General features: G+C 36.6%; 1 protein-coding gene across 3 annotated transcripts in view; it reads right to left on the bottom strand.

Annotated features, from left to right (window-relative positions):
- AKAP6 (A-kinase anchoring protein 6) overlaps positions 1–24,484 on the bottom strand; it is a 607,892-nt gene that overhangs the window by 74,730 nt on the left and 508,678 nt on the right. For all 3 annotated transcript variants that reach the window (XM_049897582.1, XM_049897583.1, XM_049897584.1), the window contains exon 10: positions 2,326–2,472. In XM_049897582.1, coding sequence (XP_049753539.1) covers positions 2,326–2,472 — 147 coding nt within the window. The remainder of the gene's footprint in view (positions 1–2,325; positions 2,473–24,484) is intronic.

Genomic DNA, 24,484 nt, shown 5'->3' with positions numbered 1-24,484 from the left:
AAACACCGTCTTTGGAGAATCAATAGGATTTAACCTATAATGATGAATTAAACGTACAAAAATAAGCTTTAAAATACACACAAAAATGAAGTCAATAGACATTCATTTGCTGGGTGGTGTTTTGTAAAGAGTATCTTTGCGAGATCATAATAGAAAGATAGTCTTTCCTGGCAACACCCTTGTATTTTCACGGTGCAAATATTGATAATTTGAAGACCCTCAGTGGAATCCAGATTTAGCTATTGTTTTTATGCTGTAACAAAAGTAGCAGCAGGAGGTGAAATCAATGCCCTTGGAGGGTAGGGTCACAAAAAAGAATTTATTGCCACTTTTTTGTTCTGGAACAGTTTGCAATCATAAATTCTTCATAAACAGAATACTTCAGAGAATGGTCCGTCTTCATAAATATACGACAGAGGACATCAATTTCATTTAATTCACAATTTGTGTCAGCACAGCAGATGCCAATGCCTGCCTTGATAGGGTTGTTTAATATGCAATTGAGACAGAGTGATATGCAGCACAGGGGACAAAATTTCCCAGATTAAACTGTACGCACCACTGACATTTCATTCTAATGTATTTCCATTCCACACTGTTCACCTTAGATGAAAGTAATATTAAAAACCATATCCCTCTATTTTACTATTGTTAGAAGTTAAAATCCTTGTCTTTGATTTTTTTTTCATGCCAATTAAAATATAATCATGCCAATTAAAACAGTATGCCTGGTGGTGGTAGTGTGGTACAGGTTTCATTAAAATCTCGCCTCCACCCCTGCTCTCCCCGAAAATCATTATAAAATTCTGCATATTGTGTATGGATGGCATTTTTGTCAAAATGGCAACCATTTTTAAGAGAGCTGGCTCATAAAAGATAACTAAATATGCTATTTCTTTTCTTTAATATAAAGTTGATTTAAAATTTTTGACGTAGCAATCAATATACATGACATATTGTAAATGATTTTCAGAAAAGACTATTATTAGTTATTTATCAAATTAGCTTTAAAAACATTAAAATATAATGGAAACAGACGGTTTCATCTGTTAAACACTTAAAGGTCTCATCTCTTTAGTAAACAACCTTTTAAAATATTACCATACCCTCACCACGTTTCTCCTGTATGAGATCAATGAATGCTCTCAGATTTAGTAGGTTCTGATTTAAATCACAATGTTAAAAGGTGAGTGCCACTCATTACTATTAGAAACTAATGTAAGAATAGGTCAAAGTAAAAACTCTTAACAGTTTAAGTTACTCTGCTCAACTGCAGAGTGTAGCGAATTTAGTTGAGAAAGCAAGGACTTGAATTGCAGTTTTTTAATCACCTAGATTAAACACGGCATAAATTGAGTGCTGGTGTTCCTCTAAGACATCAAGGTACATGGAGAGCTTTTTATTCAAAATATTTTAGAAGTATCATTTTTTAAGGCAGAAAATGGAAAGCATGCAAAATTATGCTCCATAACTACCACCACCTATGCTAAACTGTTATAGTTAATCATTTAGGAAATTGACAAATTTTGCTTACCCTTGAAGTGAAGGCCATTTAGGAGAGAAGTTGATGAAAAAATATAGTGTAACCTCTCTCTCTCAGCTGTCTTCCAACAAAAGGACAGTACTGTCTCCTGCACAGTGCCATCCTGGTCTCTGGGTAACAGAATCTCTATATTCCCTTTTTGCCAGATTCTTGCATCTCAATCTTTGGCTGAGACCCAGCCCATCATTGCGTGAAATGAATTACATGAAACTTTTTTTTTTTTTTTGGCTTTTGTTAAAAGTGAGCTGGAAATTGAGGCACAAAACAGAGGCTGATTTAATTCTGCAATTCAGATTTGGGTCAAATTTGCATCTTTGTTTTGGCGGCTTTAGTGTGACTTGAAAAATGTAGTGACAACCCCACTTTTCATCTTAAGGGGACAGTAAATAGTTAAACAGTGGATGTCTCTAACATGTACCTTCAGAATAAATTCTATTAACATTCATTCAAGCATGACAGTCAGTGTATATCAGATATACTATATTATAGTTGACTTGGTGCATACCTATAATACATGGCATATTTTACTTACATTTTTATGTATTAAAGAACCAAAATTATTAAAATCTGAGAGGAGACAAGCTCAGAATAAAAAAAAAAATCAACAGAAGGAGAAAAGCAGTGTTTCCCCCCATAATAGCATGAATAGCTTGTTTGAAATGTAGGTAGTGAATTGAAAGAGAGAGATATTTGTGCCTCAAATTAGAAATCAGACAGATAGAGTACTTCACTACACAAAAAATGTACACACAACCTATAAACAGTAATAAAAATGCAAATACCCCAAGCAGTTCCCATTTTTCATTAATTGAATCCACTTTTTCAAGGAGATCATTTGGTAGTAAAACGCCACCTTTCTTCAAAGCTTCAACCTTACTAAGCAGCTCCGTCTTTTTCGGGTGCCTGATGGACATTTCCACACTGTATCGCTAAAACGAGAAGACAGAAAAAGATATCTTTAGGAAGACAGGATTTCTTAGAAAATCTTTGACTGTAGAGTGTTAAAAGTCTTTGTTTCCGATGAAATTTAGGAGGGAGCTAAACTTAAGTGCCCTGAGTAGTTGCGGAATATTGCCAAAAACAGTTTAAACACTATGATATATATAATATACACATACACAAACATTTGAGATATTGCAGTTAGTTGACTAAGATTTATGCTTTTTTAAAGTTTTACTAGCATAGTTGATCTTTAAATTATTCCAAACAGGAAAATATCTGGCCTAGAAAGATTTACTATTACAGTTAATTTTGTTAGCTAAACATTTGGCTCCAGAGTGCTGCCACCTCTTATCAATGCTTCCAAAGGACCAGTCTCAAAGTAGAACAAATAAAATTATCTTTAAAGCTGATGTGACCATCTTCTTATCCTATAAGTCCAGTGAATTCCCAGTTAACATTTTGTTTTCATTTTTCTTTTAATTAAAAACTCTGTGGAAACCTGGGGGAAGAGGTCCACATAAAGAGAAAAAAGAAAACTAGTGCTTTGGGAATGGTTAGGTTACTAATCTATACTTCTTTATTGATTACTGTAAAATGTCCCCAATCATCAAAGCTGACTACAGAACCCTCACCCCCAATGTACATTGTATTCTGACAAACTGCCAATTGAGTCTGTCCTAAAAGATGTTTTCCTAGAGATAATGTAATTGCATTTAATATGACAGTTATTATGGTGATTCTCTTCAAATAATTGTATTTGGATAACCTGGTGGCACAGTGGTGAAGAGCTCGGCTGCTAACCAAAAGGTCAGCAGTTCGAATCCACCAGCTGCTCCATGGAAACCCTGTGGGGCAGTTCTACTTTGTCCTATAGTGTCACTATGAGTTGGAATCAACTTGATGGCAATGGGCTTATACTTAGAAAGTTCTATATTATGAATGGCTATAAATTACTGTAGCTGTATTTTTAAAATGTATACATAAAAACACCTCTGAGTAGAAAAACTAGATTCTGGTTAAAAATATTAATCATATTTTACATTTTTAGCACATTTCCAAAAGATAATGGCAATCCCAAAACTTCTTTACTTAGGGTACAAAACTAGGTCACTCCGGGCCTTGGTAGCATTGCCCTTTGCACTAAACGAGCTAAGATAAGCATCTTATTAGATATAATAAGGAAAGCTATTGTTTAGGCTAAATCAGCAAGTTCAAAGCATGCTCTACCACCTGGGGTGATTTTATTCAGCTTATAAATATGATATTACATAAAATCCCAAGCTAAAATACAATTGGAAGCAGCTTAAAAGAAAAGAAGGTGTGAAATCAGTTTCGGTTAATAGATCTTCAGCATTTGCATGCATATGTTTGCATACTTTTAGTTTCATATTTTAATCTTTCATTTACACTAAACATGCACATCATTTGTATTATGTAAACTTCTCCAAATGTTAGTCATTTGTGGCTCACAGAACAAAATGTTTTAAATGAGGTGATTTAAAGCATTTCATATTATTAATGAATGTTGATCAGGGTGTCAGAGTATCCAAAATTGCATGAATATGCATAATGAAAAAAATCAACGGTTGCTTTAGAGCTCTTTCAGAATTTGGCTGGTGATACATGGGAAATTCTGATTGTGTTTCCTAATAGCAGGCAATTACTAGGACCACATTACTCCAACACTTAGGAACCAGACTGTCCACTCAAGTTTTCTGGACTCAACACTCAACGAGAATTCTAGAAATACAGATACTGTTTTATTTGTCAGAGTGATGATTGGAGGAGAGGACGATCTGCTTTATGTAATCAGATTTCCATCTAAAAATGATATAGCTGATAAAGATTTACATAATTAATTCTGTAAGACTTTGACATAATACCAGGGGAACCAATATTGCAGGCAGGCAGAAGAATCCCTTCCAAACCCTTTACTTATGCCACATGAATTAATGGACAGAGGGAGTCCTCTGGCCGTGCCACCTGGGAGCAGCCTTGACCAGTTATCATTTGTACTTGTGACATGCTCATCCCCCTTCTTAACCCCAACTTTGAATGGCTCCTACACAGCAGATCAGCCAAGAGAGAAAACAGTTTAGATGTGTCCCATAAAAATGATAGTCTTGTAATAATAAAAATATAAAAAGCAATTAATTTAATTTTCGACATAATAAAATAATTTTCTCTGTGAAATGTGGTACAAATAGTTACTGCAACAGCTATTAGAAAAGGTTATTAAATTTAAAAAGCTTGTCTTTACGTATGCTCTGTCTTTGTCACCATGTAACCTACTGTATAAACAGCTTGACGAAAGACGTGATTGATGGACAATGCCTTCAAACTACAAAAGCTAAGAGAATCCAGTTAATTGTTAGATGTACTGGTATGTGAATGAAAGGCACTAGAATGTCATGTAATTTAAGGTGCAAATATTTATTTTAATTTTTGAAGCACCCTGGTGGTTGAATCTGATATGATTTAGGGCTTAAAGCTGTGTACGTAATAATGTCACCAGAGTTATGTTTTTGTTGATGCTAATAGTTTCTGCTCTTCTCTCTCCAACATCTTTCCAGAAACATTAGAGGGGGAGAATCAACTGCCAGCTCTGTCAGTTCTTGGCCATCCTATCAAGTAGGGCTACTTCATCCTGTGGTGAGAAGATAATTTAATCTTCATATTCATTCCACCCACAGCAGTAAGTGAGCAAAGACTGCCCCATTGTGTCCTATAGTCTGGGGATGTTATGATATAGACTACTCTTCAATAGCCAAAATGAGATTAGCAAAGTTAAAGTCAGATGGCTTTTCCTGAGTGCTAAGGTAAATAAGCATCCAGTATTTAATTTCTCCACAGCACCTGCTGTGGGCCTGTCTAGCCAAAAATAAAATATACTCTATTGAAAGGGCATATTTACATTATTGAGTGTATTTGCTTGGCCAATTCAATTTTGACTAATGAAGCCTCCTAATAGATCTTGTGAATGATCTAAATTAAAGACACAGGCTATTCCTTTTCTAAATACCACATATCATATATATATATTACATTTACATATGGCATATGCAAATATAAGATATATATAATATATATGTTAGAAAAAGAATTAAAGATAACCATGAACACAAGTTTACTGTTTTAACTAAGAACTGAAGAAGTTTTTAGAAAAATTCTAATTCAGTGCTTACTTTTTAAAAGCAAAATGCTAAAACTGAATTATAAAACAAAGCCAGCAAAAACAGGGATTTCTCAATAAATATACTCAGAAATGCATGAAGTCTTGATTGAGATAACTTTTTTTGACAGTTACGCTAAAGGATCCCCCCCCACCAACCTTTTTCTTTCTTTCTTTTTTTTTTTTTTTGTTAAAAATCACACCGAAAATTCTGCCCAAATGGAGACTGGAACAATGCCTTGAAACAGTGTTAATTGTCACCATGGAAACCAGAAGAATAAGCCATTTTGAAACTGGTATAGAACGCACACATTGAGCAACTCAAGCATTTTTCTGCCTCCCTCAATGTTAAAGAACAAGATGCCTTGTCACTGAGAGGTCAGAGAAAGAAAGCATCATGAAAGAGTTGTAGATGCTCACTGTCTAGTAAATAAAAAAATAAAAAATAAACTATCTACAGCTAATGCTGTAAGACTCTACCCAGTGAATCTTTTTGAAATAGAAAGAGCATCAAAAGCTGGCCAGGATTGGGGGATGGATTCCACCTAAGCAAAACTTCAGGGCTATATTATGTGAACCTTGCCCTCAAAGCTCCCTGGGAATTCTGCTGTTGTAATAAAACTTCAGAAGAGGAAAGAAAAAAGGCAGCATGATGGAATTCAAAATAATGCTCTAAAAGCACACAGAGAGATTAAGACATCCATTGTAAGACTTTTGTATGGTGCTTCTGTTGGTTATGCTGAAAAGAGACCAGACATTGCTGAACGGAGAGTGAAGCTTTGGCTACGAGAAACACAAGAATTAAAACACAGCATTTTCTCCATTATTAGAAAGGGGCCGTCGGACTCTGTGTCATCAGGGTTTGAGTATTCACATCTTGCACCATATTGCGTTTAACTGGGTTCATGTTAGGAAAATTAAAACAAGAAAAACGATCTAGTTATTGTAATGACAAGTTTGCATATCTTTCCTGACGCAAAGTAATACAACAAATAGCTGTGTATATAAGCATCACCTCTTTCCCTCCATACGCATATGATAGACAGACACATATAGTCATACAGAGATGGCTGGATAGGTAGAATACACCGAGAAAATAAAATCTATCCTAGTCTACCGACAAGAAAACATATGCTAGGAAAATGCCCAAACACCCAACTACTGGCAAAATTACGTGTGAAAATACACATTTTTGCACAAAAATGCAGTGATGTGTTTGTCCATGACTCTTGCATTGTGTTTTCTGGCTAGTGTTTGCCCTCCTCATGCGAGGCTTCATGGTGGCCCCTCAGCAAGTCCATGCCTAATGCCATTCAATGGTGAACAAAGAGTCTTTTTATACAAAAGTCCAGGGTCCACAGCTCGGCTATACATGCCGAGTGCAGGAATCTGCCAGGGGCCAGTCTCGCCTTCACAGCAGCTCTTGTGCTGCCCTCTTTTTCAGAACACCAGCGTCCGGCATCTCACGACGCACGTGATGTTTCACCTGGAACCAATGTCACCAACGCTTGGGGAAGATGTTCAAGATAAAGAAGAGGGTTCAAACTCAAGACAAATAGTAGTCGTTACTCCTTGCAAACTCCTTGTATTTTACCATTAGCAATTTATGGTGAATAATTGCACAGAGAAATTATAAAGACTCCTACAATTGTCCTTGTAAATTAATAATAGGCTTTCTTGATTGGGATAAATTTGCTGCTGAGCCTTTGGAAAAATTAAAAAGTGCGATGTCATTTAAAATTGCCAGAACCCACACAGCAAATTACATCTGAGGTTAAGAATTGAGTTTTCCCCCCTCTTCTAGCTTATCCATTTGCATGATCTGGAAATCACATTACATTGGCCATGTATTGTTAATTGGACATAGATTGCATTATCTTTAATATAAATCAAACTACAAATATTAAAATGAATTGCAAATTCCCTAATAGAAGATCATAAAACCATCTTTTTTAAAGTATCTCCCATTAATAATTTAATTCCAATTATATCACTCAGAAAACTTAAGTAGGAGACCTGGCAACTTATTCCCCCAATCGTTTCTTTTACATAACAAATACCTAAGCCTTTATTAATAAATATAGCCAGAGCAGAATTTGTTGTTATAGGACAAAAATAAAAACACCAGTAACTAAATACTTTCATGTTAATTTCATGTAACACTAAGTCAGCCTGTCCTGGCCTTCTCCCAAGGGAGAGAAAAAAGTCTCCTACAGAAAAGATTCCCTAAGTTCAAGAACTATTGTGATCATACCCTATAAAATTATGAAATTGATCATTATTATATGAGTTATTTTATAAAAAGGTTCTCCAGGCCCTTGTATTTTTCTACAAATTTGATATCTTTCTGAAGCTTTTGCACGGCCTTTAATGAGTTTATATTAAATATTTATATTGTTTAGGGCATACCCACTACTACCAAAAACAGTTATATTCCCAGCAGTCCCACTGTTTCAGGGAGAGGACTTGATTGATCCTCCTAGCCTGAATTGAGTAGAATGAAAAGAAGCAGTTGGAAAATAGCTGCAATCATTTAATGCAGATGACCTCTGACAGCCTCGCAGCTCTTCTATCTGAACAGAAATTTGCATGGGGTCTCTGTGCAGAGGAACAATGTAACCTAAATGGTAGACAATCTTTATTCTAATGAAGTGGGTGTCAAGGTCAATGTAAAACTGCAATGATAAATGGTGCACCACTAGGCAAGAGAAGTTGCATAGGCATTGTAGTACTTTCACATTAATTGAAGACTGAAATGCGCTGCGTGAAAAGCACAAGCCTCTCTTTTCACCATAATGTGTTAATGTGCCAATGCTGAAATGATTTCAAGATGTTTGTGTGTTGACATGTATCTTATTGCAAAAATAATGCAAATATGGAATTACAGCAAAAAAGTAGACAGTTTTAGAATTTAGCTTTTTTTTCTGGAATAGAATTACAAAAATTGGGAGAAAAAAAAAGTCCCCAAACAACAAACATCCTGACACCTAACGTAATGCCTTTGATCCCCTTTTCTTTTCGTTTTCTATTTAGACATGTCTTTAATTAGTTTTCAACCAACCAACTTTTCATAGAGCCCTTCATTGGGTACTTTCATGCTGAGCTAACTGTAAAAGAGAATAGAGACGAGAAGGATCATTCAAATATTATTTTTTCCCTCATTTCTAAGTTTTCTGCTTAGTCTGCAGTTAAGATCTTGAGGTGTTGCTTGTCCTGATTGAAAATGTACTAAAAAGCCTATGGTTTGCGAAAGAAAATAAACTATTTTCTAGAGTAGGAACTAGTGAAGTATAATCTGGTCGTCTGACATTGCCAAAATGGCTGTACAGCAATTATTACACCATTTCTTCAGTTGATCTAGCAGTTTTGTGGCAGTCAGTATTTTTCATCCTATAAAAATAACGGCAGTAAGCTGCTTTTAAAAATCCAGATCTACTTACGCCTGTGAAGGGAACACTGTTTGCTAATACACTCATTAGCAACCAAGCTTTTTAACTTCATCAATTAAACAGGAAATGGAGTTGTACTATTAGTTTCACAATTTGCAAAATACTGATAAGAGCATATTACTATCCATTTGAGAAATATTTCCAGGCTCAACTTATAATATGTGATAAACTGGTATCATCGTTATGGCTTTTTTTTTTTTTCCTCTGATTCCGGTAGACTCTATGATATGCTCACCTTTCCAAATCTAATAATGCAATTACAGTCACACTAGTCAGGAATGGTCTGTCTGTCTGTAGCCTTGGTGACTAGAAGGCTATTAGTATAATTTACTCGAAAATAAATAGTATCGCTAGTTTGCAACTCTGATGTAATAACAAACTGTCTCAAATAGAAATCAACACTCCTGAAATGGTAATTCAGAGGGAAAAAAAAAATCTCAACACGAAGGAGAATAGTGAAAAAGAAAAAAAAAGTTACTGATGAAACTGTTTAAAAAACTGTACAGCTTCATCTGTGTGTGATTTGTCAGGTCTGAAGCTTTGACGTGCCCAAGGGGCAGACCCCAGCGGGGAGTAGGCTGCCGAGCTAAATAGCTGTGAAAGAAGTCTTAATGTAGGATGGAATTCAAACTAACCTTGACATGACCTCGGGAAAAATATGCAAAAAGTAAAATGAATGCACTCTGCAAGATACATCCTAATTTTGTGGTGGAGCTGGTTAGTTTTACAAACATAACTGAGACCTTAAAAGAAAAATAGAAAGCTAGTAAAAGGGGAAAACTTTGGAATTCAGGCAAAAAAAAAAAAAAAATGTAAGCAGGCATGATGTGTTACTGTGAAGGCATGTGAACCATTTGGAAACAATCCAAATAAAAACCCACACTGAACAATATTGTTGTCAGCCTGTCTATTCAGGAAAATTGTTTTTTTTAGCTTGAATATAAATGACACAAAGCCAAGATTACATCACTGCATTACAAAGTCTGTTGTGGCTTTTAGCTGAACAAGCCCCATGGCTCTATTGGTTTAGGACAGTAATTCAGTAAGGAGATTTTAATGTGTTATTTTTTCCTCCAGTGTCAATAATAAATAGAGGAATTGAAGGAAGAAATATCATGGATGCTTTTGATCTGTATTTGATAAGCCAAACACAAGTTTTAGTTGATTGATTGAGATCTGATTTTGCTTTATGAGAAATGTTGCCTGTTTTGAAGTGATCGGCTTAGTACGAAGGCATTTACTCTAGTTTTCTGGCCAAGAACTGGCTAACTCACTGGATATATGGAAATTTTAATTGAGTGTCAACTTGGGTAGAAATTCAATCCTGTTACCTTCTCAATGCAATTTTGTAGTAATACCAGTTATTTACTACACTACTAACCAGATTTTAAGCATAATTAAATTGCTAAGAACATACACCCAAAATCCAATGACTTAAATCCCTACAGCAAGGATGTGAATTTCTGGATCAGGTCTATGTGCTTCCATTAGATTTTCATAAGCATGAAGTAAGCAGATGGGTGCAATCACTTAGAAGCATAGAAGCACAGGGAGTTTTGCTGAGAACCTGTTGAACAGCCATATGTAAAGGTAACTGCTTTAATGGATACTATTAGGCCAAAAAACAAAAAAAAAAAAAAATTTTTTTTTTTAATTAGGCCAAAGGGCTCTTCTTTGGCCCAGTCTTATTCAGTGTTTTTACTAATGGCATGAATAAGTAAAACATGCATATGGCATGTTTTTCAGATTACCAGATTATACTAATCTCATTTATCAATAAAGAATAATAAATATTTTAGCTCCGAGAGCATAAATTCAAATTCTTATAGTTAATGGTATGCTAGGAAACAGGCTCTCTGGAGAAATTAAAAATCCCTGACTTGTAGTGTTTGCTGATTTTCCTGGTATAAATACTCCCACCGTAGCAGATTCTAAACTACCAATAGTTGTTACTGCTCGAGAAATTCCTTAATGTTTAACAATTGGCTCTCACAAGCTAGGACTAGCCAGTTCCAGCACACCACTACCTAACAGGTAATGTAAAGGAGTTGATTTGGGAAAGGATAAGTCTTCTATCTGTCATAGTCTAATTATTACTACTATCAGGAAAAAATAAAAATATTTTCTCTACTAAAATAAAAACAATGCATAAATGTGATGACTACCAAAATTAGATCTCTTGTCTCAGTGAGACAAGAGGGAGTAGTGTGGACTGTGGATGATGAGAGAGATCAGAGAGAACGTGCCCCACCTAAAAGGGGCAACCAGCCCTTAGTTCTACCAACTGTTTTCATGCAGGAATACGGTTTCAGTATGGCCAGGTGTATTTTTTAAGAGAAGCCATAAATACATATTTTTATGTGGAATCTAATATTTTTTAAATGTTGCATTACAACTTTTTAACACTGTACAGGCCAAACTATGTCTTCTGAGCAGGATCTGAATCTGCAGGCAACTACTTCACAACTCTATTTGAGATGATAATATTAGACTTTAAAGGGAACAAGACAGGTTGGCATAATAGATCAAATCAAAGGAGGAGAAATACACATTTTCATACTTGATAATGCAGTTAATTACTGAACCCTTTTCTATCACCTCCCCCACCTCAAAAAAAAAAAAACTCTGAATTAAGAATGGAAGCGAAAGAAGGACCAGAATTGCTGGCCTGATAGAGACTAGAGAAACCCTGAGTGTATGGGACACTCTTTTAGCTCAGTAATGAAGTCTCTCCCGAGGTTCACCCTTCAGCCAAAGCTTATAAAAAAAAGCCCATAAAACAAAACAAGACTAAAGGGGCACGCCAGCCCAGGGGCAAGGACTAGAAGGCAGGAGGGGACAGGAAAGCTGGTAATAGGGAGCCCAAGGTTGAGAAGAAGGAGTGCTGACGTGTCGTGGAGTTGTTAGCCATTGTCATAAAACAGTATGTGTACTAATTGTTTAATGAGAAACTAGTTTGTTCTGTAAACCTTCATCTAAAGTGTAATAAAAAAATTTGATCTCTCAACAGAAAAATTACAAGAGCAATGTCAATTAAACATACAAAGTGGGGAAAAAAAAAAAAAAAAACAATGGAAGTGACTAGGCTTCAGTATGAATCAACAGACAATGGAAATACAGAGCCTAAGAAAAGCAAACATGTATTTCGGGTTGTATTGAGATAAAGGGTCAAAAATAAGAAAGCTAATAAATGTATCAGTTTGACTGTGATCTGCTAGCCCCAAACCTGGATTCTTGGTTCTGGTTGAGTTCTATTTTCCAAAAGGGACCTAGACAATGAATTACATGCCAAAGGAGAGCACTCAAGGAAGGGAAAAGACTCAACACCTCTGTAAGGGGCAAGCTATTGAAGGAGCTACACGTACTCAGCCAAGAGGAAAATAAGATTTGGAGGTGATGGAAGAGAGGGAATGACATATCAGCAAGCTATGGAATATCTGGAGACGTTTTACATTAAAAAATTAATTGTTTTCATCTGACTTCAGAAGTCAGGCTTGGGATCAACGGCTGAAACATGAGTTCATACAAAGCATGGGAGAGAATGAATTCCCATGCACCTGAGGTGTTTAGGCAGAGATGAGAAGTCTACCTGGTTGGGATATTTTATTGGATAATGGGACATTGGATGAGGACTGGCCTAGGCAATAGAGTCTAAAGCTCCTCTCTGTTTTAAAAAAGCTGAGTTCTTTTGTTTGGGCCTACATTTGCAACAACCAGCCATAACAATCACATTATTCTGGAGAAAACTGAAAACACAAGGCTGAAAAACACCAAGTAGAGGTGAAGCTGTCACTTGCTGGAACAAAACCTGGATATGAGTTTCCCACAGTTTCAGAAACCTGAAAGAACAACAGAGCAAAGATACAACCACATAAAATGTAAGCAATAAAATCTAAACTCAAGTAAGGACATAGAGAACCAAAAGAAGGGGCAAGGTTAACTAAAAATTTTCAATCAATCTTCAATCCATACTACTTTAGAGAGGCATTTCATTGAGTCTGAGGTATTGAATGATATCTTTCAGGTCTTTTTACTTGATAAACATAAGAGAGTTCTATTGCAGGATATATGCAGTTACACCCATTTTTCAACAAGGTCCTTCCTATAGATTTTTTTTTTCAAAGACATAAACTTCACAAATGCTACTCACAAAAATTTCCTGCTATAAATACAGACCTTTCTCCAACAGACACCTAAGAAATGTCCTATAATCCTTTTTGCCAGCAGTGTGGGCATAATGGTAAGCTCTCCTTCATGCTATGAAACGCCATAGTTTGCTAACTCTACACATCTTGATGGGTTTTCTGTGCTTTCCAGTGCACTTCAGTGACGATGTGGATCATTTCCATTATACGTCATGACTACCCTAATTACGGTTTTGTTACGATGTACCATATCAGGACTGTCGTGATGTCATGTCAGCACAGAGTAAGAATAGTTAGGCAGTCACGTAATTTCTTTTAGAGTATGCAATGTAGAATGGAAAAGAGACATGAAGAGTAGCAATTAATGTACCGTAACTCAGTTTTCCTTTTTAAAAATATCATCTCTTTTGTATTTTCATCCCCTAACCTAAATAAAACAACTCCAAAACAGCTATTTTCATTTAACTGGGCATGTCTACATAATTTAAAACTTTTTTTAAAAAATGAAGCAAAATAGTATTAAGAAGACAAGAAATGGAAAACTTCCGACGTTAGCTGTTCTCCACATACAGTAAGAGTGAGATTCACCTAACATATGATACAAGAAATCCAGTGAAATTTAAATGTAGTAAATTAAAGTCCACAAAAGGCTTGCTATCATGCAAACTTCAAATGCACTGAATTTTTCAGTCTTCCCTGTGATCTCTTGTGTAGACAGAGTACTTCTTCCTGCCCTATCCCTACAACTCGATTGACTAGCCATGGCCTAAAAAAAACTATGATAATGAAATGAGATAAAGCATTGCTCTCCGTATTTATTTTCCTACAGTATGACCATAAATATTCACTTGCCTTTACTCTAGCTGCCAAAAACTATGCACTCAAATGTCTGCAAAAACAGAAATCTATTTATTTGTCTTGTAAATTTGAAGAATAAACTCAAGATATGAAGGCTATGCCTTTTTTGGTCAACCATGGAGGACCTTGAATATTTGAGGCCTTCAGAAAACACTGAATCAATGAATAGTTTCTCAAACTAAGTGATACTTGAGCTGCTGTTCATTGTCTTAATAGACAATCATAGGAGAACTTACAAGCTTATCTTTATAGCTGAATTACAGGCCTTCAATGCAAGTATTTATAATGGAAATGCTGATGAAGCCTAAACTATGAACGTGTATGGCTGTGTAGCAGCAGCCATTTCAAATATATCTATATTTTTAGCATTAGGAGGCACCAAGTTCGTTTAAATCTGGACTTTTTTTTCCACAATTGCAAGTAATGTTAATAGCACGCTGTGAACGTTAAAGCTAAGTGTGCAATGTCAAAATAGATTGAATCTCTCTGAAAATTGGAAATTCAGGCTTTTCAAACGTAATCCAGATGTTTGGCTTTTATTCAGATTTCAAGAAAGCGGGAACTAATATGATATAAAATTCATACATGCATATTTCATTAGTGCCTTTTGTATCGCTGAATTAAACATTCTGAAACGTGCTTTTTCCAAATCACATAGAGTTTTAAACCAAAGCAGTTGCCAAGATGTTGCGCACCTCAAAAACAATGCCAAATTAATTTCATAAGGAGGCTATATGATTCTTATGTTAACTCTGTTGAAAAATGATTCTTCAAGAAGAATATCTTGCTCCATTGTGGTTGATCAAAAAGGTGTTACTGGAAAACACAGTGACTTAAGAAATTTACAAGAATCAGTGCCCAAATGAAGGCTGAAGGCACTATCCCCCTTATTGTCATCATCATTAGAGTATCTTTTCAAATTTAGTACAAATGGACCTCACCAGGGACTATGGACTCCAGGGTTAAGTAGTTGTGTCTGTATCCAAAACTTGTCATGTGATGGAAGGTGTTTAGACAGAGACCATCATAGCGTTTCCAGGGTTGTCCACTCCCAAAACACGATGAAAATGCCATCATGCTTTTATGTGTTCTCATCATGACTTTAGAAGCCATGGTGGCACAGCGGTTAAGTGATACAGCTGCAAACCAAAAGGTCCGCAATTTGAATCCACCAGCTGCTCCCTGGAAACCCGACAGGGCAGTTGTATTCTATCCTATAGGGCTGCTATGGGTCGGAATTGACTCGATGGCAACAGTAACTATGACTTTATTTTTGTATGGTGTTTTTAACTTTTCAAAGTGTGTTCACATCTATAATCTCAATAGATCCGATGCCATGGGATTTTTTGGGGTGGCTGCCTAAGTCCCTGTATAGAAAAATATTTGATGCCTTAGGTCAATTTTGAGGTTGTCTCTGGTGCCTTCACTTCAGATGAGGACAAACGTGGTTTCAGAATTAGGTAAGCCCCAGCAATGGGTGTATAAGGCCAGGGACCATGTATTATTCACCGTAGCATTTAGCATTATGGCTTAGGTGTATCAGGTAGTTGTGAAATATTCATTTGAACTTCCCCCAAAAGAGAGATAAGGTGGGCCTATAACAGCTGCTGAACTATATGCCAGAGATAGTGTAAGTGCACAGAAATGAGCAAAGCGTGTTGCTTATTTACCTTTAAACTTCTTTCTCAGTGAAAAATTTACTTGGTCAGAACATTTAATGTAGTAAATATTATTCTCAATTTTCAGATAGAACCATGAGCAAATCTGGTTGGTCAAAAATGGATGGCACGAAAAAAGCTCCTATCAATTGTATCGAGAGAAAGAGAGAGAGGTGACAGAAATTCTTTAATTATCTTATGAGGCAGTGTTTTTCGGCACGAGAACATTTGATCAGATACAAGATGCTGAATCTTAATTCCAACTCTAAGACCAGTCCGCTAGAGACCTAAAAACATTTCGGCTATAGTCTCCCTTTTTGGTTTCTTTGGGGTACCTATTTACCAGAGGGAGGGATTTTAAGAAAATACGTTTCAGAGATTTCAGGCTTTAAGCTTTAAGCACTGTTTGTTGCTCCAGCCTCAGAAAGCCTGCCTGTCATTTCAACGGATTGTTCTCTTTTTTGTTCTCTTATGGCAAGCCCATGGGGAAAGTTTGTGATATCACTTCTGTCTTACAGATTAAAAATTGATACATAGAAGCTAAGTGACTTGCCCAAGGTCAGTAAGACACTGATAAAACCCCGAAATAGAATTTTTCAGGAGGAATTTCCGCTTAGCTTGCTAGGCTATGCTATTGCTCTTGAAAATGCATCTTTAGATCTTAGTGTAGAGGTCTGAAGAAATTCATGGGCCCTTGTTTTTTTTTTTTTGGAATAATAGTGTAAATAAGGCCAAGAATGCTATTCAAAGTGACTTTGGAGTGGCCAAAACACACTTAACCCCACCTTGTTGCCTTCATAGCAGGATTCACTTTGGTGTAGGCTCATCTCCCAAACCTCCACAGAGTTCTGATAGTGTGAAGTTGAGGCTAGAAGGGCTGATAGGAGAGTTCTTGGTGATGGTCATGCCTTTTGCTTAGAATGATGCCTTAAAGAAGCTCTGGAATACAGGTGAAATTTATTGGTGTAAGACCATTCAGAGAAAACCTCCCTTGTGAGAACTGCTTTTGAGCATTTTCCAAGCTATGTAAGGAACTCCACCATAAACAGTCAAAGAAGTTTGTTAGAACAGTTCCACCAAGGAGAAACATTGTGTGTGTGTGTGTGTGCGCACGTGTGTGTGGCATGTGTACGGCTAATTATGAGAGTGATAAGAGTAAGAAAAAAGAAGTAGTCAAGATTTGGGAAACAAAATGAAGAAAATGCATAGATGGATCGAGGTAAGGTAATAAGTAATAAAGGAAATTATAAAGGTTTTGGCAGATAGAGGAAACAATGAATGACCAGTCTACAGAGACTAAATCATAAAAGTTACACAAAAAATAAACAGCACTGCAGAAGAAGAAGGAAATCACAGTTAGAGAAGGTGAATGGCTTCTCTGAAATTAGCAGATGGAGAAAACATGGTGATGACTGCATAAAGCTTGAAAGAATTCACTAAGGAGATTGGAACAAAAAGGGGCTGAAATATGAGGATGTGGCCATTTAGCACAGCTTACAGCAACAACAATGGACAACTTTTCAAGAAGAAATAGTTACTAAAACCTGTGGGTTCCAGGATTTTCCCTAAGTACCATGGAAAGTAAGGCCCTCTACACTGAGCATTATCAGTCCTGTGATTGTTACTTCTGCCTCTGTTCTGATATTGCTCACTACATGATCCCAGACAAGTCATTTCTCATTTCCGTGGACATGCCATCTGTAACATAGGGACAACGACGCACTTGCCACTTATCTACCATGGATATTTAAAAAAGCAAGTAGCTAATGTTTCTAAGAGATTTCAGATCTCTATGCAAAATGTACCATTAAAAAGCTGAGGGCTGGGGACCATGGTCTCAGGGGACATCTAGCTCAATTGGAATAACATAGTTTATTTAAAAAAAATGTTCTACATCCTACTTTGGTGAGTAGCTTTTGGGATCTTAAAAGCTTGTGAACAGCCATCTAAGATACATCTGCTGGTCCCACCCTGTCTGCAGCAAGGGAAAATGAAGAAAACCAAAGACACAAGGGAGCAATTAGTCCAAAGGACTAAGGGACCACAACTACCACAGCCTCCACAAGGCTGAGTCCAGTACAACTAGATGGTACCTAGCTACCACCACCGACTGGTCTGACAGGGATCACAATAGAGAGTTCCAGACAGAGTGGAAGAAAAATGTAGAACAAAATTCAAACTGACACACACACACAAAAAGACCCGGTTTGCTGGTCTGACAGGGACTGGAGAAATCACATGAGTATGGCCCCTGGACACCCTTTTTAACTCAGTACTGAAGTTACTCCTGAAGTTCACCCTTCAGCCAAAGATTAGACAGGCCTATAAAACACATGTAATACATGTAGTTCAACCATTTATGTGAGAATAAATGGGCTCAAAAGCAAAGACGAGAAGGCAGGAAGGGACAGGAAAACTGGGTGAATGGACACAAGGAACCCAGCATCAAGAAGGGGAAAGTGTTGACACATAGCAGGGCTGGCAACTAATGTCACAAAACAAAATGTTTATTAATTATTTAATGAGAAACTAATTTGCTCTGAAAACTTTCTCCTAAAGCACAAAAAAAAAAAGACCTCTGACATAACTTTTTTCCTATCTTTTTATGCCACTAGTATGTATATTTGTGTATATATCTTCTCTTTGGAAACCCTGGTGGTGTAGTGTTTAAGTGCTACAGCTGCTAACCAAAGGGTCAGCAATTCAAATCCACCAGGTGCACCTTGGAAACTATATGGGGCAGTTCTACTCTGTCCTATAGGGTCACTATGAGTTGGAATCAACTCGATGGCACTGGGTTTGGTTTTTTTATCTTCTTTTTACTAAAGGAAACACTGAGTCTAGGATTCAGTGTTCAATAGAAAGAAATAAAACCTTACCTTTTATTGTCTTTGACTGAGTACCTGGATGAAGCTATTATGATTTGCCACTTGTTTCCTAGTCTTTCCCAGTGTGTCTCCTCGATTTTGGTGGAGTCCCAGGAGCATGTCAAGCTAATGCCCAGATCTGAGAATTTTTCCCCATGTTGCATTCTTCTGTGATACACCCATCTCTGCGCTACTTATTTAAATTATATCCAGCAAGGTCAAGCTTAAATCTTTCTTCCATAAACACTTTCTAAGAAAACTATCACTTATTTTTTGTACAACACAAACTTGCTATTTTTGCTATTATTTCACATTTTTTGGGTCTTTTCTGAATGAATTATAAATTACTTGAGAGTAAAGATGCTTTTCCTTTCCTTTTGTTCTCCACAGCATACATTAATACTAGACAAATGCTTACTGGTTCATCCTCATATAGTCACTAGTACCAAAAAGAATCATTCTGTATTCAAAGGTGGAATTATTAGACCGTTAATTCCTAACATATGTGTTAGTACATGTGGATGTATGTCATTTTAGAAATATATGTGAGAAAATACAGTCAAGGTAGGAAATGTCTTTGTGCTTAGACACAGAAAGTGATGCAAATGTTATAAATTATTAGTTGGTTTTGATACCAGTTAATGTAGTTTGTAAGGTGGAAAAACTTGTAATCGATTTTTCCTCTAGCAACTATGAATCTGCCTTCAACCATACATTCTCCAGAGAAGCAGACCCAGCAGGGAATTTGGAAATTAGAGTGATTGCTTGTCATTGGCTCTCCAGGGTAGATTTTGAATTCAAACATGATTCTGTTCTTTACCAAAATGCCCAAGGGACCCTTCAGGTCCTTTCCTCATAGACAGCTAAATGCCTTTAGCCATATTTACCATGACATCCAATGTGACAATTCAAATACAAACCAGTGATGTGCGGACCACAATACAAGCAGAAGGTAAGAACAGGTTGTTCACATGATAGGAAATGATCCATTTTCAATGGAAATATAAGTGCATATATATTGTTCTATGCTGTGAAAAAATTTGAGAGGCATTTGGTAATTTGCCAAAAGAAAAAGTTAAGGAAATTAAAAGTGTAGAAAATAAGACGTTAAAAGGAAAGCTGAACTTCTTTGACAGATTTGGCAAATGACACTGCAGAGAATCCAACTGAAGAGTTATCTACCACTGAATAAAAGTGAAATGAGAAGGGAAGGGTCTAAGAAATATTCATGAAACAGGTATTTTTGACTACTACCTGAAATGAACCAAAACCAGGGTGGTAATTAGAAATTATACATGTCTCATGGCAGATTTTAAAAATATATTTACCCATGAGGCTGTTCTATTTACCTCTGAAATTGAGTTCCTAAAATTCTGATTTTGCCAGATTACTTTAAGGCAAACTCAATTACCAAATGAAACAATCTTAGTTTTTGTTTGTTTGTTTTTTTAACCAAAGAGGGAATATTGAATTTGGAATGGAACTTAAAGTCATCCAGAACTTCCTGTCACTTTACAGATGAACAAAATGAGATCTGAGAGGTAAGAGTCATTGCTAAGGAAGAATATGTCTTCTTCTCTAGTTCCTTCTCACATAGCCTCCCAATCTTCCTTTCCTAACATCGACCTTTCGCGAGGTTTAAATACAAAGTCAAGGACACCTCGAAATGGGGTCTATAGAATAAAACAGCATAAAGAAACCGGGGCTTTAAGATGAGGTCCACCCATTTCCTTCAAGAGAAATTAGTGCCACATATTAAGATCTGAGCTTCGGTGAGTGGCTTTAGTCTTTACCTGAATAAACATCAAGATCCGTTAACTCTTCTAGTATACACACGAGGGTAGAACTGAGTCCCGGTAAATCTATTAGGTTGATAAACCAAGCTTTGTTATTATAGTTTGGGGTGTGTGTGGGTATTTGTATGTAAGTATGCATTTAAATACTTTGTTTTTACCATTTAACTGTTTCTAACTCTGATTTAGAATTCATTTTCCTACAAGGTCAAGGTGAATTTATTTATGTTTCAGAGCCAAACATGAAATGTAGGGTCCATAGAGCCGCTTCAGAGCAGTAAATCACGAGCGACATGCTAATAGGAGAATAATGACAGCCAAAGTTGAAAGAAGTGTCCAAGATCCACTTTCTTCTGCTTTCCTTTGGGTCACACACGCACAATAGAGTATAGGAGGCCACCTGGTGGTGAAATGGACCAATTAACCATTTAATGCTACACTGAAAAGGAAGCAAAACGGGCAGGGTTGTAACAAACGGAAAACTAGAACCTAGAGCAAAATAATGATAGGTAACAGGTATTATCTTATTAAAATACAGCAGACAGGAAATTTAACTGGGAAACCATTAAAGTATGTAGAACAAATTTATGTTCCTAAAGTGTTGCCATAATAGTTAATAATTTACACCAGGGATTGGCAAACTTTTTTAGTGAAGTGTTATATAGTAAATACTTTAGGCTTTGACCATACAGTCACTGTCAAAATTACTCAACTCTGCCATTGTGTGTAAAAGCAGCCATAAACAATTTGCAAACAAATGTGCCAGGCTGTGTTCCAATAAAACTTGATTTACAAAAACAGGTTATTGGTTAGATTTGGCCAACAGGCCATAGTTTGCCAACCTCTGATTCTGCATTACATATTGGGTATGTATTATTTACCAAGCACCGAGTTGAATCCCTTAGATACATTATCTCATTCAATCCTAACAATGAATTTCCAAGGTGGGTGCTATTATCCTCATTTCACAGGTTTGAAAACTGAGGCTTAAAATTTTTAAATAATTTGCTGGGAAATGTACTAAGCTCCTTCTAACTGAGAAATGCTTTGTGCAGCCTCATTGCCATTTTTTTCTCTGTGATTGCAGACACTTGTTCTGACCCTCCCTCCCATTTATCTTGCAGAGGCTGCCTGCTTTCAGCTTCCCTTGATGGTGACTTTGCTCCTGTTTCTCTGTCTCGCATTCCCCTGAAATTTTGTCTGTCTCTTACCATCTCTTTCTCTATCACTTCTCTTAGTTTAAAACCTTTATGTCAGTTTTCATCACAACAGATGTAAGCAAGCATGGAAAAGAGACAAAAGCAATGTATTAAAAATAGATAGCCAGATATACAACAATAAGCCAAAGAAACTGTCATTCTGTGTATGCTCCAAATGGAATGTAGGCCAAAAACACTATGCTCTATCTTACATAAATAATATATTATGCATCCACTGGGAGAAGCAGCAGCTCTGGCCCTAAATGGAAGGAGAATTTATTGTCAGTTTTTATATCATTTTCTTTTTTACCTCTATTTTTTTTTTTTTTCTAAGTATATACTATAGGTTGTACCATCTCAGACAGGACACGTTCCTCTTACAAACCACCCATGAACTATTTTATTAATGTCAATAAGAGAGAGTTGAGAAATCTGATGGAGAAATCCATGGAGCTTGCTAACCAAAAAAACCAAACCCACAGCCGTGGAATCAATTTCCAACTCACAGCGACCCTATAGGACAGAGTAGAACTGCCCCATAGGATTTCCAAGGTTCTAAATCTTTACAGAAGAAACAGACTGCCACTTTCTCCTCCTGTGGAGTGGCTGGTGGGTTGAAACTGCTGATCTTTTGGTTAGCAGCTGAGTTTTCTAACCACTGCACTACCAGGGCTCCTTGGAGCTTGTTAAAGCCCCTCAAATATATGGGTTTACTGGCAGTCTCTCCATATTAGCATATGCTCTTCTACAAAAGAGGACAGAAGTGGTTTCAGTTAGGTGGAATGTAGGCAAAACTGAAATAAAGAATTTCAATTTTTTTCTTTTAAATTGAAACAAAAACACTGCAAAAGCTTGCAGTGAAAAAGAAATGTAACGATACAGAAAGCAGAGAGAAGAGGTTTAATTCCAGAGCAGGGATTCTGGCCAATATGACAATTAGAACTAACAACGGAAGGGATTTACACTAGATAGAAGGAGACTTTCAGGGCAAGGAGAGCTATTAAACATTTTAATGGGAGGTTGTGGAATTCCCTTTGGAAAGATCTTCGATGGAGGACAAATTCTCTCCTATCTCGAACGGGGAAAAGAAAAAAAAAATCCTTGAAAGAGAAGGAATGAAATAAAGGTATAAAGGTCCTTTCAAGGTCACTTGTAATCCTGAAACGCCAGGTAAAATTCTCACTTCCCATAGTAGAAAACACCTTAGAGATTCATTTTGAAATATTTGGGACAAAACAGTCATTCAGCAGATGATTCAGTTCAGAAAGTATTTATGAAGTTCCAACTATTACCTAGTCCTGGGGGAATGTCCACCCTGGCAGGGCACAGTCAGCAGCGGTGTGGGCAAAAAAAAGTGTGGGCAAGGGACAGTGAATTTCCTGAACTTTGTGTGCTCAAAAATCCCATAAGAGCTGGCTGTCACGTGAGATTTCTGGCATTACTCATGGTATCCCTGGATCTTTTTGTAAACAGAAAAGGCTTCTGACAGTATTTCCACACTTTCTTTTCCTAACTCAAACTTGGACGGATAGAGCCTTGTGAAACTATCATAAAAACATGGATTATAAAATGCTAGCCAAATATGAATTCTTCTGCTATATTCCCATGTTATAGAAAAATATTTCGATTAGTTCAACTCTAAATATTATTTTTATTTAAGTTTGAGTGGCTTATAAAAAAAAACTGTGTTTCACAGAATGGGTCCCTTGGCTTCACCAGGTAGAGGTGAGTGATGAAGAAGACACAACAATCACGCAGAGAGAAACATTCGTGATGCATATTTTCAAATCTCAGCATGTCCCAGCTGAGGGAAGTTGGGGAGGAGGGACAAAGTTGTGTGCGAAGACCGTAGACCCAAAAGGTGGACATAAAAAGGAGCAAGAAGAGAATTTTCCACAAAATTCTACCATGTTCTAATTTTAAATGGTGTATTTTTAACCTTTTCTTTATTGCTTAAAATCATTAACCCAGAAAAGATCAAACCCTTTGCCATCAAGTTGATTCCGATTCATAATGACCCATAAGACAGTAGAACTGCCCCGTAGGGTTTTCGAGGAGTGGCTGGTAGATTCAAACTGCTAACCTTTTGGTTAGTAGCTGAACGCTTAACCACAGCGTCCCCAGGGCTCGTAAAATCATTAGAGCTCACAATTAATCATTTAGTAAAAAAAAAAATATATATAATAAACAACCATATAGGAGGATTATTTTAAATATTATGAATAATGTAAATTTTTTTAAATGAAGGGGTAGGGGAATGTTTCAAAACTATATTTCAGCCATCTCCTGGCATTATAACAATGGAATTTAGTTTTTAAATTTCCATCTTCTGAATTAGTTAGTTACACCTTTATAAAGATGAGCCAATCTTTCAGTGATGCTCGCTCTTTCTCCCTCTCCCTTTCCTTCTCCCTCTCCCTAGTCATGATGGACTTGGATTAAACAGGCTGCTGAGTCCAGGTGTCTCATTGTTTTTCCTCACTCCCTCTACGATTACATTTGTAGAAACATACAATCATCCAAAGTCAAACCTTATTTTCTACAATGATCATGTCATAAACTTTCCTACAAACTATGGTATGAAGGCCAACTGTATTGATATACCTACTATTTCTAATGACTATTCATTTTCACCTAAATCTGTTATTCTATTTTTAGATTTTGCACTTGCACGGTACATGTTATCCTCATATATATAAACAATCATACTGGCATGTGTTACACAATCAAGAACACATGGTTTCAAAGGTTGGAGACTATCCATGGGATTAGTTGTACATTTCTGTACCATTTATGTCTCAGACATGGATGTCTGTGTCCCTCCTTCCAATCTCTTCCCCTCCCATCCTCTTTCTTTC

The sequence above is a fragment of the Elephas maximus genome, chromosome 10, assembly GCF_024166365.1.
Source record: "Elephas maximus indicus isolate mEleMax1 chromosome 10, mEleMax1 primary haplotype, whole genome shotgun sequence".
Taxonomy (NCBI): Eukaryota; Metazoa; Chordata; class Mammalia; order Proboscidea; family Elephantidae; genus Elephas; species Elephas maximus.
This window is presented reverse-complemented; position numbering and strand designations above follow the sequence as displayed.